Source organism: Xyrauchen texanus, chromosome 13 (assembly GCF_025860055.1).
Source record: "Xyrauchen texanus isolate HMW12.3.18 chromosome 13, RBS_HiC_50CHRs, whole genome shotgun sequence".
Lineage (NCBI taxonomy): Eukaryota > Metazoa > Chordata > Actinopteri > Cypriniformes > Catostomidae > Xyrauchen > Xyrauchen texanus.
This window is the reverse complement of record NC_068288.1, coordinates 34,516,322-34,534,213: the sequence shown is the minus strand read 5'-3', so window position 1 is coordinate 34,534,213 and position 17,892 is coordinate 34,516,322. Positions and strand designations below refer to the sequence as shown.

The following is a 17,892-nucleotide window of genomic DNA, read 5'->3' as shown; positions in this document are numbered from 1 at the left end:
GAAACAACAGAAGACAGCATCCATGATGTTAGTGTTCCTGACAAAACAATTGAAATTATTGGAGATACAATTACAGTGAAGAGCAATGTGACTAATGAATCAGATTTTCTTCAAAATGATACTCCTACTGATATAAACCAGGAAGCATTGACAGTATCTGAAAATGTTGAAAATGTTTCAACCGTGATTGATTCTCATCTTCTCTTGAGAGACGTTGAACCTGTAGGTTCATTAGAAAAAGACACAGTTCCTGAAAATACTGAAATAATCATCAGTCCTGAAGACTCTCTCATACAGGAGCTACACTCAAAATTAAATCCAGTTGCTAACAAGAGAAAAATGGGTTCAACTCGTAGACCTCTTGGAGGGAACAAAGGTCAAAGAAAAGGAAAAGAACATCATGAGGGCAATGTGACTCTTAACACTGAAAGTATAAGAAATAATGAGGTTGAAATCTTAGATGTGGAGGATGAGCACCATCTAGATAATGCTACATTAAGAACATCAGAGACAAAAGATGGAACTGCAGAAAAGGAGAGGGAAATATATGTGGAGAATAATGCTAGCCCTGTTGAGGGATTGACTCAACTCACATGTCGTCGTCGTGTAGTTCAGATATTCAGGCATCAACTGCAGAGGGCATCAGTGGCATATTTGAAGAGCAAACCCTCACAGAATTGTGTGCAGAGACCCTGGAAAATGCTGGTGATGTTGAAGAACTGCCAGTAAGGAGAGACACAGAACCACACTTAGAAATTCAAACACAGAACATAACTTTTGAATCAACAACCAATGAAGAAGAAACAACAGAAGACAGCATCCATGATGTTAGTGTTCCTGACAAAACAATTGAAATTATTGGAGATACAATTACAGTGAAGAGCAATGTGACTAATGAATCAGATTTTCTTCAAAATGATACTCCTACTGATATACACCAGGAAGCATTGACAGTATCTGAAAATGTTGAAAATGTTTCAACCGTGACTGATTCTCATCTTCTCTTGAGAGACGTTGAACCTGTAGATTCATTAGAAGCAGACACAGTTCCTGAAAATACTGAAATAATCATCAGTCCTGAAGACTCTCACATACAGGAGCTACACTCAAAATTAAATCCAGTTGCTAACAAGAGAAAAATGGGGTCAACTCGTAGACCTCTTGGAGGGAACAAAGGTCAAAGAAAAGGAAAAGAACATCATGAGGGCAATGTGACTCTTAACACTAAAAGTATTAGAAATAATGAGGTGGAAATCTTAGATGTGGAGGATGAGCACCATCTAGATAATTCTACATTAAGAACATCAGAGACAAAAGATGGAACTGCAGAAAAGGAGAGGGAAATATATGTGGAGAATAATGCTAGCCCTGTTGAGGGGATTGACTCAACTCACATGTCGTCGTCGTGTAGTTCAGATTTTCAGGCATCAACTGCAGAGAGCATCAGTGGCATATTTGAAGAGCAAACCCTCACAGAATTGTGTGCAGAGACCCTGGAAAATGCTGGTGATGTTGAAGAACTGCCAGTAAGGAGAGACACAGAACCACACTTAGAAATTCAAACACAGAACATAACTTTTGAATCAACAACCAATGAAGAAGAAACAACAGAAGAGAGCATCCATGATGTTAGTGTTCCTGACAAAACAATTGAAATTATTGGAGATACAATTACAGTGAAGAGCAATGTGACTAATGAATCAGATTTTCTTCAAAATGATACTCCTACTGATATACACCAGGAAGCATTGACAGTATCTGAAAATGTTGAAAATGTTTCTATCGTGACTGATTCTCATCTTCTCTTGAGAGATGTTGAACCTGTAGGTTCATTAGAAGCAGACACAGTTCCTGAAAATACTGAAATAATCATCAGTCCTGAAGACTCTCACATACAGGAGCTACACTCAAAATTAAATCCAGTTGCTAACAAGAGAAAAATGGGGTCAACTCGTAGACCTCTTGGAGGGAACAAAGGTCAAAGAAAAGGAAAAGAACATCATGAGGGCAATGTGACTCTTAACACTGAAAGTATAAGAAATAATGAGGTTGAAATCTTAGATGTGGAGGATGAGCACCATCTAGATAATGCTACATTAAGAACATCAGAGACAAAAGATGGAACTGCAGAAAAGGAGAGGGAAATATGTGTGGAGAATAATGCTAGCCCTGTTGAGGGGATTGACTCAACTCACATGTCGTCGTCGTGTAGTTCAGATATTCAGGCATCAACTGCAGAGGGCATCAGTGGCATATTTGAAGAGCAAACCCTCACAGAATTGTGTGCAGAGACCCTGGAAAATGCTGGTGATGTTGAAGAAGTGCCAGTAAGGAGAGACACAGAACCACACTTAGAAATTCAAACACAGAACATAACTTTTGAATCAACAACCAATGAAGCAGAAACAACAGAAGAGAGCATCCATGATGTTAGTGTTCCTGACAAAACAATTGAAATTATTGGAGATACAATTACAGTGAAGAGCAATGTGACTAATGAATCAGATTTTCTTCAAAATGATACTCCTACTGATATAAACCAGGAAGCATTGACAGTATCTGAAAATGTTGAAAATGTTTCTATCGTGACTGATTCTCATCTTCTCTTGAGAGATGTTGAACCTGTAGATTCATTAGAAGCAGACACAGTTCCTGAAAATACTGAAATAATCATCAGTCCTGAAGACTCTCACATACAGGAGCTACACTCAAAATTAAATCCAGTTGCTAACAAGAGAAAAATGGGGTCAACTCGTAGACCTCTTGGAGGGAACAAAGGTCAAAGAAAAGGAAAAGAACATCATGAGGGCAACATGACTCTTAACACTGAAAGTATAAGAAATAATGAGGTGGAAATCTTAGATGTGGAGGATGAGCACCATCTAGATAATTCTACATTAAGAACATCAGAGACAAAAGCTGGAACTGCAGAAAAGGAGAGGGAAATATATGTGGAGAATAATGCTAGCCCTGTTGAGGGGATTGACTCAACTCACATGTCGTCGTCGTGTAGTTCAGATATTCAGGCATCAACTGCAGAGGGCATCAGTGGCATATTTGAAGAGCAAACCCTCACAGAATTGTGTGCAGAGACCCTGGAAAATCCTGGTGATGTTGAAGAAGTGCCAGTAAGGAGAGACACAGAACCACACTTAGAAATTCAAACACAGAACATAACTTTTGAATCAACAACCAATGAAGCAGAAACAACAGAAGAGAGCATCCATGATGTTAGTGTTCCTGACAAAACAATTGAAATTATTGGAGATACAATTACAGTGAAGAGCAATGTGACTAATGAATCAGATTTTCTTCAAAATGATACTCCTACTGATATACACCAGGAAGCATTGACAGTATCTGAAAATGTTGAAAATGTTTCAACCGTGACTGATTCTCATCTTCTCTTGAGAGACGTTGAACCTGTAGATTCATTAGAAGCAGACACAGTTCCTGAAAATACTGAAATAATCATCATTCCTGAAGAATCTCACATACAGGAGCTACACTCAAAATTAAATCCAGTTGCTAACAAGAGAAAAATGGGGTCAACTCGTAGACCTCTTGGAGGGAACAAAGGTCAAAGAAAAGGAAAAGAACATCATGAGGGCAACATGACTCTTAACACTGAAAGTATAAGAAATAATGAGGTGGAAATCTTAGATGTGGAGGATGAGCACCATCTAGATAATTCTACATTAAAAACATCAGAGACAAAAGATGGAACTGCAGAAAAGGAGAGGGAAATATGTGTGGAGAATAATGCTAGCCCTGTTGAGGGGATTGACTCAACTCACATGTCGTCGTCGTGTAGTTCAGATATTCAGGCATCAACTGCAGAGGGCATCAGTGGCATATTTGAAGAGCAAACCCTCACAGAATTGTGTGCAGAGACCCTGGAAAACGCTGGTGATGTTGAAGAACTGCCAGTAAGGAGAGACACAGAACCACACTTAGAAATTCAAACACAGAACATAACTTTTGAATCAACAACCAATGAAGAAGAAACAACAGAAGAGAGCATCCATGATGTTAGTGTTCCTGACAAAACAATTGAAATTATTGGAGATACAATTACAGTGAAGAGCAATGTGACTAATGAATCAGATTTTCTTCAAAATGATACTCCTAATGATATAAACCAGGAAGCATTGACAGTATCTGAAAATGTTGAAAATGTTTCAACCGTGACTGATTCTCGTCTTCTCTTGAGAGATGTTGAACCTGTAGGTTCATTAGAAGCAGACACAGTTCCTGAAAATACTGAAATAATCATCAGTCCTGAAGACTCTCACATACAGGAGCTACACTCAAAATTAAATCCAGTTGCTAACAAGAGAAAAATGGGTTCAACTCGTAGACCTCTTGGAGGGAACAAAGGTCAAAGAAAAGGAAAAGAACATCATGAGGGCAATGTGACTCTCAATACTGAAAGTATAAGAAATAATGAGGTTGAAATCTTAGATGTGGAGGATGAGCACCATCTAGATAATTCTACATTAAAAACATCAGAGACAAAAGATGGAACTGCAGAAAAGGAGAGGGAAATATGTGTGGAGAATAATGCTAGCCCTGTTGAGGGGATTGACTCAACTCACATGTCGTCGTCGTGTAGTTCAGATATTCAGGCATCAACTGCAGAGGGCATCAGTGGCATATTTGAAGAGCAAACCCTCACAGAATTGTGTGCAGAGACCCTGGAAAATGCTGGTGATGTTGAAGAACTGCCAGTAAGGAGAGACACAGAACCACACTTAGAAATTCAAACACAGAACATAACTTTTGAATCAACAACCAATGAAGAAGAAACAACAGAAGAGAGCATCCATGATGTTAGTGTTCCTGACAAAACAATTGAAATTATTGGAGATACAATTACAGTGAAGAGCAATGTGACTAATGAATCAGATTTTCTTCAAAATGATACTCCTAATGATATAAACCAGGAAGCATTGACAGTATCTGAAAATGTTGAAAATGTTTCAACCGTGACTGATTCTCATCTTCTCTTGAGAGACGTTGAACCTGTAGGTTCATTAGAAGCAGACACAGTTCCTGAAAATACTGAAATAATCATCAGTCCTGAAGACTCTCACATACAGGAGCTACACTCAAAATTAAATCCAGTTGCTAACAAGAGAAAAATGGGTTCAACTCGTAGACCTCTTGGAGGGAACAAAGGTCAAAGAAAAGGAAAAGAACATCATGAGGGCAATGTGACTCTTAATACTGAAAGTATAAGAAATAATGAGGTTGAAATCTTAGATGTGGAGGATGAGCACCATCTAGATAATTCTACATTAAGAACATCAGAGACAAAAGATGGAACTGCAGAAAAGGAGAGGGAAATATATGTGGAGAATAATGCTAGCCCTGTTGAGGGGATTGACTCAACTCACATGTCGTCGTCGTGTAGTTCAGATATTCAGGCATCAACTGCAGAGGGCATCAGTGGCATATTTGAAGAGCAAACCCTCACAGAATTGTGTGCAGAGACCCTGGAAAATGCTGGTGATGTTGAAGAACTGCCAGTAAGGAGAGACACAGAACCACACTTAGAAATTCAAACACAGAACATAACTTTTGAATCAACAACCAATGAAGAAGAAACAACAGAAGACAGCATCCATGATGTTAGTGTTCCTGACAAAACAATTGAAATTATTGGAGATACAATTACAGTGAAGAGCAATGTGACTAATGAATCAGATTTTCTTCAAAATAATACTCCTAATGATATAAACCAGGAAGCATTGACAGTATCTGAAAATGTTGAAAATGTTTCAACCGTGACTGATTCTCATCTTCTCTTGAGAGACGTTGAACCTGTAGATTTATTAGAAGCAGACACAGTTCCTGAAAATACTGAAATAATCATCAGTCCTGAAGACTCTCACATACAGGAGCTACACTCAAAATTAAATCCAGTTGCTAACAAGAGAAAAATGGGGTCAACTCGTAGACCTCTTGGAGGGAACGAAGGTCAAAGAAAAGGAAAAGAACATCATAAGGGCAATGTAACACTTAACACTGAAAGTATGAGAAATAATGAGGTGGAAATCTTAGATGTGGAGGATGAGCACCATCTAGATAAATCTACATTAAGAACATCAGAGACAAAAGATGGAACTGCAGAAAAGGAGAGGGAAATATATGTGGAGAATAATGCTAGCCCTGTTGAGGGGATTGACTCAACTCACATGTCGTCGTCGTGTAGATCAGATTTTCAGGTATCAACTGCAGAGAGCATCAGTGGCATATTTGAAGAGCAAACCCTCACAGAATTTTGTGCAGAGACCCTGGAAAACGCTGGTGATGTTGAAGAACTGCCAGTAAGGAGTAGACACAGAACCACACTTAGAAATTCAAACACAGAACATAACTTTTGAATCAACAACCAATGAAGAAGAAACAACAGAAGAGAGCATCCATGATGTTAGTGTTCCTGACAAAACAATTGAAATTATTGGAGATACAATTACAGTGAAGAGCAATGTGACTAATGAATCAGATTTTCTTCAAAATAATACTCCTAATGATATAAACCAGGAAGCATTGACAGTATCTGAAAATGTTGAAAATGTTTCAACCGTGACTGATTCTCATCTTCTCTTGAGAGACGTTGAACCTGTAGATTTATTAGAAGCAGACACAGTTCCTGAAAATACTGAAATAATCATCAGTCCTGAAGACTCTCACATACAGGAGCTACACTCAAAATTAAATCCAGTTGCTAACAAGAGAAAAATGGGGTCAACTCGTAGACCTCTTGGAGGGAACAAAGGTCAAAGAAAAGGAAAAGAACATCATGAGGGCAATGTGACTCTTAACACTGAAAGTATGAGAAATAATGAGGTGGAAATCTTAGATGTGGAGGATGAGCACCATCTAGATAAATCTACATTAAGAACATCAGAGACAAAAGATGGAACTGCAGAAAAGGAGAGGGAAATATGTGTAGAGAATAATGCTAGCCCTGTTGAGGGATTGACTCAACTCACATGTCGTCGTTGTGTAGTTCAGATTTTCAGGCATCAACTGCAGAGAGCATCAGTGGCATATTTGAAGAGCAAACCCTCACAGAATTGTGTGCAGAGACCCTGGAAAACGCTGGTGATGTTGAAGAACTGCCAGCAAGGAGTAGACACAGAACCACACTTAGAAATTCAAACACAGAACATAACTTTTGAATCAGCATTCAATGAAGAAGAAACAACAGAAGAGAGCATCCATGATGTTAGTGTTCCTGACAAAACAATTGAAATTATTGGAGATACAATTACAGTGAAGAGCAATGTGACTAATGAATCAGATTTTCTTCAAAATGATACTCCTAATGATATAAACCAGGAAGCATTGACAGTATCTGAAAATGTTGAAAATGTTTCAACCGTGACTGATTCTCATCTTCTCTTGAGAGACGTTGAACCTGTAGGTTCATTAGAAGCAGACACAGTTCCTGAAAATACTGAAATAATCATCATTCCTGAAGACTCTCACATACAGGAGCTACACTCAAAATTAAATCCAGTTGCTAACAAGAGAAAAATGGGTTCAACTCGTAGACCTCTTGGAGGGAACAAAGGTCAAAGAAAAGGAAAAGAACATCATGAGGGCAATGTGACTCTTAATACTGAAAGTATAAGAAATAATGAGGTTGAAATCTTAGATGTGGAGGATGAGCACCATCTAGATAATGCTACATTAAGAACATCAGAGACAAAAGATGGAACTGCAGAAAAGGAGAGGGAAATATATGTGGAGAATAATGCTAGTCCTGTTGAGGGGATTGACTCAACTCACATGTCGTCGTTGTGTAGTTCAGATATTCAGGCATCAACTGCAGAGGGCATCAGTGGCATATTTGAAGAGCAAACCCTCACAGAATTGTGTGCAGAGACCCTGGAAAATGCTGGTGATGTTGAAGAACTGCCAGTAAGGAGAGACACAGAACCACACTTAGAAATTCAAACACAGAACATAACTTTTGAATCAACAACCAATGAAGAAGAAACAACAGAAGACAGCATCCATGATGTTAGTGTTCCTGACAAAACAATTGAAATTATTGGAGATACAATTACAGTGAAGAGCAATGTGACTAATGAATCAGATTTTCTTCAAAATGATACTCCTAATGATATAAACCAGGAAGCATTGACAGTATCTGAAAATGTTGAAAATGTTTCTACCGTGACTGATTCTCGTCTTCTCTTGAGAGACGTTGAACCTGTAGGTTCATTAGAAACAGACACAGTTCCTGAAAATACTGAAATAATCATCAGTCCTGAAGACTCTCACATACAGGAGCTACACTCAAAATTAAATCCAGTTGCTAACAAGAGAAAAATGGGGTCAACTCGTAGACCTCTTGGAGGGAACAAAGGTCAAAGAAAAGGAAAAGAACATCATGAGGGCAATGTGACTCTTAACACTGAAAGTATGAGAAATAATGAGGTGGAAATCTTAGATGTGGAGGATGAGCACCATCTAGATAATTCTACATTAAGAACATCAGAGACAAAAGATGGAACTGCAGAAAAGGAGAGGGAAATATGTGTGGAGAATAATGCTAGCCCTGTTGAGGGGATTGACTCAACTCACATGTCGTCGTCGTGTAGTTCAGATATTCAGGCATCAACTGCAGAGGGCATCAGTGGCATATTTGAAGAGCAAACCCTCACAGAATTGTGTGCAGAGACCCTGGAAAATGCTGGTGATGTTGAAGAACTTCCAGTAAGGAGAGACACAGAACCACACTTAGAAATTCAAACACAGAACATAACTTTTGAATCAACAACCAATGAAGAAGAAACAACAGAAGACAGCATCCATGATGTTAGTGTTCCTGACAAAACAATTGAAATTATTGGAGATACAATTACAGTGAAGAGCAATGTGACTAATGAATCAGATTTTCTTCAAAATGATACTCCTAATGATATAAACCAGGAAGCATTGACAGTATCTGAAAATGTTGAAAATGTTTCTACCGTGACTGATTCTCGTCTTCTCTTGAGAGACGTTGAACCTGTAGGTTCATTAGAAAAGACACAGTTCCTGAAAATACTGAAATAATCATCAGTCCTGAAGACTCTCACATACAGGAGCTACACTCAAAATTAAATCCAGTTGCTAACAAGAGAAAAATGGGGTCAACTCGTAGACCTCTTGGAGGAACAAAGGTCAAAGAAAAGGAAAAGAACATCATGAGGGCAATGTGACTCTTAACACTGAAAGTATAAGAAATAATGAGGTTGGAAATCTTAGATGTGGAGGATGAGCACCATCTAGATAATTCTACATTAAGAACATCAGAGACAAAAGATGGAACTGCAGAAAAGGAGAGGGAAATATGTGTGGAGAATAATGCTAGCCCTGTTGAGGGATTGACTCAACTCACATGTCGTCGTCGTGTAGTTCAGATTTTCAGGCATCAACTGCAGAGGGCATCAGTGGCATATTTGAAGAGCAAACCCTCACAGAATTGTGTGCAGAGACCCTGGAAAACGCTGGTGATGTTGAAGAACTGCCAGTAAGGAGAGACACAGAACCACACTTAGAAATTCAAACACAGAACATAACTTTTGAATCAACAACCAATGAAGAAGAAACAACAGAAGACAGCATCCATGATGTTAGTGTTCCTGACAAAACAATTGAAATTATTGGAGATACAATTACAGTGAAGAGCAATGTGACTAATGAATCAGATTTTCTTCAAAATGATACTCCTAATGATATAAACCAGGAAGCATTGACAGTATCTGAAAATGTTGAAAATGTTTCAACCGTGACTGATTCTCATCTTCTCTTGAGAGACGTTGAACCTGTAGATTTATTAGAAGCAGACACAGTTCCTGAAAATACTGAAATAATCATCAGTCCTGAAGACTCTCACATACAGGAGCTACACTCAAAATTAAATCCAGTTGCTAACAAGAGAAAAATGGGGTCAACTCGTAGACCTCTTGGAGGGAACAAAGGTCAAAGAAAAGGAAAAGAACATCATGAGGGCAATGTGACTCTTAACACTGAAAGTATGAGAAATAATGAGGTGGAAATCTTAGATGTGGAGGATGAGCACCATCTAGATAAATCTACATTAAGAACATCAGAGACAAAAGATGGAACTGCAGAAAAGGAGAGGGAAATATGTGTAGAGAATAATGCTAGCCCTGTTGAGGGGATTGACTCAACTCACATGTCGTCGTTGTGTAGTTCAGATTTTCAGGCATCAACTGCAGAGAGCATCAGTGGCATATTTGAAGAGCAAACCCTCACAGATTTTTGTGCAGAGACCCTGGAAAACGCTGGTGATGTTGAAGAACTGCCAGCAAGGGTAGACACAGAACCACACTTAGAAATTCAAACACAGAACATAACTTTTGAATCAGCATTCAATGAAGAAGAAACAACAGAAGAGAGCATCCATGATGTTAGTGTTCCTGACAAAACAATTGAAATTATTGGAGATACAATTACAGTGAAGAGCAATGTGACTAATGAATCAGATTTTCTTCAAAATGATACTCCTACTGATATACACCAGGAAGCATTGACAGTATCTGAAAATGTTGAAAATGTTTCAACCGTGACTGATTCTCATCTTCTCTTGAGAGATGTTGAACCTGTAGGTTCATTAGAAGCAGACACAGTTCCTGAAAATACTGAAATAATCATCAGTCCTGAAGACTCTCACATACAGGAGCTACACTCAAAATTAAATCCAGTTGCTAACAAGAGAAAAATGGGTTCAACTCGTGAGACCTCTTGGAGGAACAAAGGTCAAAGAAAAGGAAAAGAACATCATGAGGGCAATGTGACTCTTAACACTGAAAGTATAAGAAATAATGAGGTTGAAATCTTACATGTGGAGGATGAGCACCATCTAGATAATGCTACATTTATAACATCAGAGACAAAAGATGGAACTGCAGAAAAGGAGAGGGAAATATATGTGGAGAATAATGCTAGCCCTGTTGAGGGGATTGACTCAACTCACATGTCATCGTCGTGTAGTTCAGATTTTCAGGCATCAACTGCAGAGAGCATCAGTGGCATATTTGAAGAGCAAACCCTCACAGAATTGTGTGCAGAGACCCTGGAAATCGCTGGTGATGTTGAAGAACTGCCAGTAAGGAGAGACACAGAACCACACTTAGAAATTCAAACACAGAACATAACTTGTGAATCAACAACCAATGAAGAAGAAACAACAGAAGACAGCATCCATGATGTTAATGTTCTTGACAAAACAATTGAAAATAATGGAGATACAATTACAGTGAAGAGCAATGTGACTAATGAATCAGATTTTCTTCAAAATGATACTCCTAATGATATAAACCAGGAAGCATTGACAGTATCTGAAAATGTTGAAAATGTTTCTATCGTGACTGATTCTCATCTTCTCTTGAGAGATGTTGAACCTGTAGATTCATTAGAAGCAGACACAGTTCCTGAAAATACTGAAATAATCATCAGTCCTGAAGACTCTCACATACAGGAGCTACACTCAAAATTAAATCCAGTTGCTAACAAGAGAAAAATGGGGTCAACTCGTAGACCTCTTGGAGGGAACAAAGGTCAAAGAAAAGGAAAAGAACATCATGAGGGCAATGTGACTCTTAACACTGAAAGTATTAGAAATAATGAGGTTGAAATCTTAGATGTGGAGGATGAGCACCATCTAGATAATTCTACATTAAGAACATCAGAGACAAAAGATGGAACTGCAGAAAAGGAGAGGGAAATATATGTGGAGAATAATGCTAGCCCTGTTGAGGGGATTGACTCAACTCACATGTCGTCGTCGTGTAGTTCAGATATTCAGGCATCAACTGCAGAGGGCATCAGTGGCATATTTGAAGAGCAAACCCTCACAGATTTGTGTGCAGAGACCCTGGAAAACGCTGGTGATGTTGAAGAACTGCCAGTAAGGAGAGACACAGAACCACACTTAGAAATTCAAACACAGAACATAACTTTTGAATCAGCATTCAATGAAGAAGAAACAACAGAAGAGAGCATCCATGATGTTAGTGTTCCTGACAAAACAATTGAAATTATTGGAGATACAATTACAGTGAAGAGCAATGTGACTAATGAATCAGATTTTCTTCAAAATGATACTCCTAATGATATAAACCAGGAAGCATTGACAGTATCTGAAAATGTTGAAAATGTTTCAACCGTGACTGATTCTCGTCTTCTCTTGAGAGACGTTGAACCTGTAGATTCATTAGAAGCAGACACAGTTCCTGAAAATACTGAAATAATCATCAGTCCTGAAGACTCTCACATACAGGAGCTACACTCAAAATTAAATCCAGTTGCTAACAAGAGAAAAATGGGGTCAACTCGTAGACCTCTTGGAGGGAACAAAGGTCAAAGAAAAGGAAAAGAACATCATGAGGGAAACGTGACTCTTAACACTGAAAGTATAAGAAATAATGAGGTGGAAATCTTAGATGTGGAGGATGAGCACCATCTAGATAAATCTACTTTAAGAACATCAGAGACAAAAGATGGAACAGCAGAAAAGGAGAGGGAAATATGTGTGGAGAATAATGCTAGCCCTGTTGAGGGGATTGACTCAACTCACATGTCGTCGTCGTGTAGTTCAGATTTTCAGGCATCAACTGCAGAGAGCATCAGTGGCATATTTGAAGAGCAAACCCTCACAGATTTTTGTGCAGAGACCCTGGAAAACGCTGGTGATGTTGAAGAACTGCCAGTAAGGAGAGACACAGAACCACACTTAGAAATTCAAACACAGAACATAACTTTTGAATCAGCATCCAATGAAGAAGAAACAACAGAAGAGAGCATCCATGATGTTAGTGTTCCTGACAAAACAATTGAAATTATTGGAGATACAATTACAGTGAAGAGCAATGTGACTAATGAATCAGATTTTCTTCAAAATGATACTCCTAATGATATAAACCAGGAAGCATTGACAGTATCTGAAAATGTTGAAAATGTTTCTACCGTGACTGATTCTCATCTTCTCTTGAGAGACGTTGAACCTGTAGGTTCATTAGAAAAAGACACAGTTCCTGAAAATACTGAAATAATCATCAGTCCTGAAGACTCTCACATACAGGAGCTACACTCAAAATTAAATCCAGTTGCTAACAAGAGAAAAATGGGGTCAACTCGTAGACCTCTTGGAGGGAACAAAGGTCAAAGAAAAGGAAAAGAACATCATGAGGGCAATGTGACTCTTAACACTGAAAGTATGAGAAATAATGAGGTGGAAATCTTAGATGTGGAGGATGAGCACCATCTAGATAATTCTACATTAAGAACATCAGAGACAAAAGATGGAACTGCAGAAAGGAGAGGGAAATATGTGTGGAGAATAATGCTAGCCCTGTTGAGGGATTGACTCAACTCACATGTCGTCAGTCGTGTAGTTCAGATATTCAGGCATCAACTGCAGAGGGCATCAGTGGCATATTTGAAGAGCAAACCCTCACAGAATTGTGTGCAGAGACCCTGGAAAATGCTGGTGATGTTGAAGAACTGCCAGTAAGGAGAGACACAGAACCACACTTAGAAATTCAAACACAGAACATAACTTTTGAATCAACAACCAATGAAGAAGAAACAACAGAAGACAGCATCCATGATGTTAGTGTTCCTGACAAAACAATTGAAATTATTGGAGATACAATTACAGTGAAGAGCAATGTGACTAATGAATCAGATTTTCTTCAAAATGATACTCCTAATGATATAAACCAGGAAGCATTGACAGTATCTGAAAATGTTGAAAATGTTTCTACCGTGACTGATTCTCGTCTTCTCTTGAGAGACGTTGAACCTGTAGGTTCATTAGAAAAAGACACAGTTCCTGAAAATACTGAAATAATCATCAGTCCTGAAGACTCTCACATACAGGAGCTACACTCAAAATTAAATCCAGTTGCTAACAAGAGAAAAATGGGGTCAACTCGTAGACCTCTTGGAGGGAACAAAGGTCAAAGAAAAGGAAAAGAACATCATGAGGGCAATGTGACTCTTAACACTGAAAGTATAAGAAATAATGAGGTTGGAAATCTTAGATGTGGAGGATGAGCACCATCTAGATAATTCTACATTAAGAACATCAGAGACAAAAGATGGAACTGCAGAAAAGGAGAGGAAATATGTGTGGAGAATAATGCTAGCCCTGTTGAGGGGATTGACTCAACTCACATGTCGTCGTCGTGTAGTTCAGATTTTCAGGCATCAACTGCAGAGGGCATCAGTGGCATATTTGAAGAGCAAACCCTCACAGAATTGTGTGCAGAGACCCTGGAAAATGCTGGTGATGTTGAAGAACTGCCAGTAAGGAGAGACACAGAACCACACTTAGAAATTCAAACACAGAACATAACTTTTGAATCAACAACCAATGAAGAAGAAACAACAGAAGACAGCATCCATGATGTTAGTGTTCCTGACAAAACAATTGAAATTATTGGAGATACAATTACAGTGAAGAGCAATGTGACTAATGAATCAGATTTTCTTCAAAATGATACTCCTAATGATATAAACCAGGAAGCATTGACAGTATCTGAAAATGTTGAAAATGTTTCTACCGTGACTGATTCTCATCTTCTCTTGAGAGACGTTGAACCTGTAGGTTCATTAGAAACAGACACAGTTCCTGAAAATACTGAAATAATCATCAGTCCTGAAGACTCTCACATACAGGAGCTACACTCAAAATTAAATCCAGTTGCTAACAAGAGAAAAATGGGGTCAACTCGTAGACCTCTTGGAGGGAACAAAGGTCAAAGAAAAGGAAAAGAACATCATGAGGGCAACGTGACTCTTAACACTGAAAGTATAATAAATAATGAGTTGGAAATCTTAGATGTGGAGGATGAGCACCATCTAGATAATTCTACATTAAGAACATCAGAGACAAAAGATGGAACTGCAGAAAAGGAGAGGGAAATATGTGTGGAGAATAATGCTAGCCCTGTTGAGGGGATTGACTCAACTCACATGTCGTCGTCGTGTAGTTCAGATTTTCAGGCATCAACTGCAGAGGGCATCAGTGGCATATTTGAAGAACAAACCCTCACAGAATTGTGTGCAGAGACCCTGGAAAACGCTGGTGATGTTGAAGAACTGCCAGTAAGGAGAGACACAGAACCACACTTAGAAATTCAAACACAGAACATAACTTTTGAATCAACAACCAATGAAGAAGAAACAACAGAAGACAGCATCCATGATGTTAGTGTTCCTGACAAAACAATTGAAATTATTGGAGATACAATTACAGTGAAGAGCAATGTGACTAATGAATCAGATTTTCTTCAAAATGATACTCCTAATGATATAAACCAGGAAGCATTGACAGTATCTGAAAATGTTGAAAATGTTTCAACCGTGACTGATTCTCATCTTCTCTTGAGAGACGTTGAACCTGTAGATTCATTAGAAGCAGACACAGTTCCTGAAAATACTGAAATAATCATCAGTCCTGAAGACTCTCACATACAGGAGCTACACTCAAAATTAAATCCAGTTGCTAACAAGAGAAAAATGGGGTCAACTCGTAGACCTCTTGGAGGGAACAAAGGTCAAAGAAAAGGAAAAGAACATCATGAGGGCAATGTGACTCTTAACACTGAAAGTATGAGAAATAATGAGGTGGAAATCTTAGATGTGGAGGATGAGCACCATCTAGATAAATCTACATTAAGAACATCAGAGACAAAAGATGGAACTGCAGAAAAGGAGAGGGAAATATGTGTAGAGAATAATGCTAGCCCTGTTGAGGGATTGACTCAACTCACATGTCAGTCGTTGTGTAGTTCAGATTTTCAGGCATCAACTGCAGAGAGCATCAGTGGCATATTTGAAGAGCAAACCCTCACAGATTTTTGTGCAGAGACCCTGGAAAACGCTGGTGATGTTGAAGAACTGCCAGCAAGGGTAGACACAGAACCACACTTAGAAATTCAAACACAGAACATAACTTTTGAATCAGCATTCAATGAAGAAGAAACAACAGAAGAGAGCATCCATGATGTTAGTGTTCCTGACAAAACAATTGAAATTATTGGAGATACAATTACAGTGAAGAGCAATGTGACTAATGAATCAGATTTTCTTCAAAATGATACTCCTACTGATATACACCAGGAAGCATTGACAGTATCTGAAAATGTTGAAAATGTTTCAACCGTGACTGATTCTCATCTTCTCTTGAGAGATGTTGAACCTGTAGGTTCATTAGAAGCAGACACAGTTCCTGAAAATACTGAAATAATCATCAGTCCTGAAGACTCTCACATACAGGAGCTACACTCAAAATTAAATCCAGTTGCTAACAAGAGAAAAATGGGTTCAACTCGTAGACCTCTTGGAGGGAACAAAGGTCAAAGAAAAGGAAAAGAACATCATGAGGGCAATGTGACTCTTAACACTGAAAGTATAAGAAATAATGAGGTTGAAATCTTACATGTGGAGGATGAGCACCATCTAGATAATGCTACATTTATAACATCAGAGACAAAAGATGGAACTGCAGAAAAGGAGAGGGAAATATATGTGGAGAATAATGCTAGCCCTGTTGAGGGGATTGACTCAACTCACATGTCATCGTCGTGTAGTTCAGATTTTCAGGCATCAACTGCAGAGAGCATCAGTGGCATATTTGAAGAGCAAACCCTCACAGAATTGTGTGCAGAGACCCTGGAAAATCCTGGTGATGTTGAAGAACTGCCAGTAAGGAGAGACACAGAACCACACTTAGAAATTCAAACACAGAACATAACTTGTGAATCAACAACCAATGAAGAAGAAACAACAGAAGACAGCATCCATGATGTTAATGTTCTTGACAAAACAATTGAAAATAATGGAGATACAATTACAGTGAAGAGCAATGTGACTAATGAATCAGATTTTCTTCAAAATGATACTCCTAATGATATAAACCAGGAAGCATTGACAGTATCTGAAAATGTTGAAAATGTTTCTATCGTGACTGATTCTCATCTTCTCTTGAGAGATGTTGAACCTGTAGATTCATTAGAAGCAGACACAGTTCCTGAAAATACTGAAATAATCATCAGTCCTGAAGACTCTCACATACAGGAGCTACACTCAAAATTAAATCCAGTTGCTAACAAGAGAAAAATGGGGTCAACTCGTAGACCTCTTGGAGGAACAAAGGTCAAAGAAAAGGAAAAGAACATCATGAGGGCAATGTGACTCTTAACACTGAAAGTATTAGAAATAATGAGGTTGAAATCTTAGATGTGGAGGATGAGCACCATCTAGATAATTCTACATTAAGAACATCAGAGACAAAAGATGGAACTGCAGAAAAGGAGAGGGAAATATATGTGGAGAATAATGCTAGCCCTGTTGAGGGGATTGACTCAACTCACATGTCGTCATCGTGTAGTTCAGATATTCAGGCATCAACTGCAGAGGGCATCAGTGGCATATTTGAAGAGCAAACCCTCACAGATTTTTGTGCAGAGACCCTGGAAAACGCTGGTGATGTTGAAGAACTGCCAGTAAGGGGAGACACAGAACCACACTTAGAAATTCAAACACAGAACATAACTTTTGAATCAACAACCAATGAAGAAGAAACAACAGAAGACAGCATCCATGATGTTAGTGTTCCTGACAAAACAATTGAAATTATTGGAGATACAATTACAGTGAAGAGCAATGTGACTAATGAATCAGATTTTCTTCAAAATGATACTCCTAATGATATAAACCAGGAAGCATTGACAGTATCTGAAAATGTTGAAAATGTTTCTACCATGACTGATTCTTGTCTTCTCTTGAGAGATGTTGAACCTGTAGGTTCATTAGAAGCAGACACAGTTCCTGAAAATACTGAAATAATCATCA

The 17,892-nt window shown here is 38.5% G+C and overlaps 1 protein-coding gene across 1 annotated transcript; it reads left to right on the top strand.

Annotated features, from left to right (window-relative positions):
* Positions 1–593: 593 nt before the first annotated feature.
* On the top strand, positions 594–17,853 carry LOC127653768 (uncharacterized). The gene is made up of 3 exons (XM_052140541.1): positions 594–1,977; positions 17,194–17,771; positions 17,845–17,853. Exons 1-3 carry the CDS (start codon positions 594–596, stop codon positions 17,851–17,853), a joined length of 1,971 nt encoding a protein of 656 aa, XP_051996501.1.
* Positions 17,854–17,892: the final 39 nt, after the last annotated feature.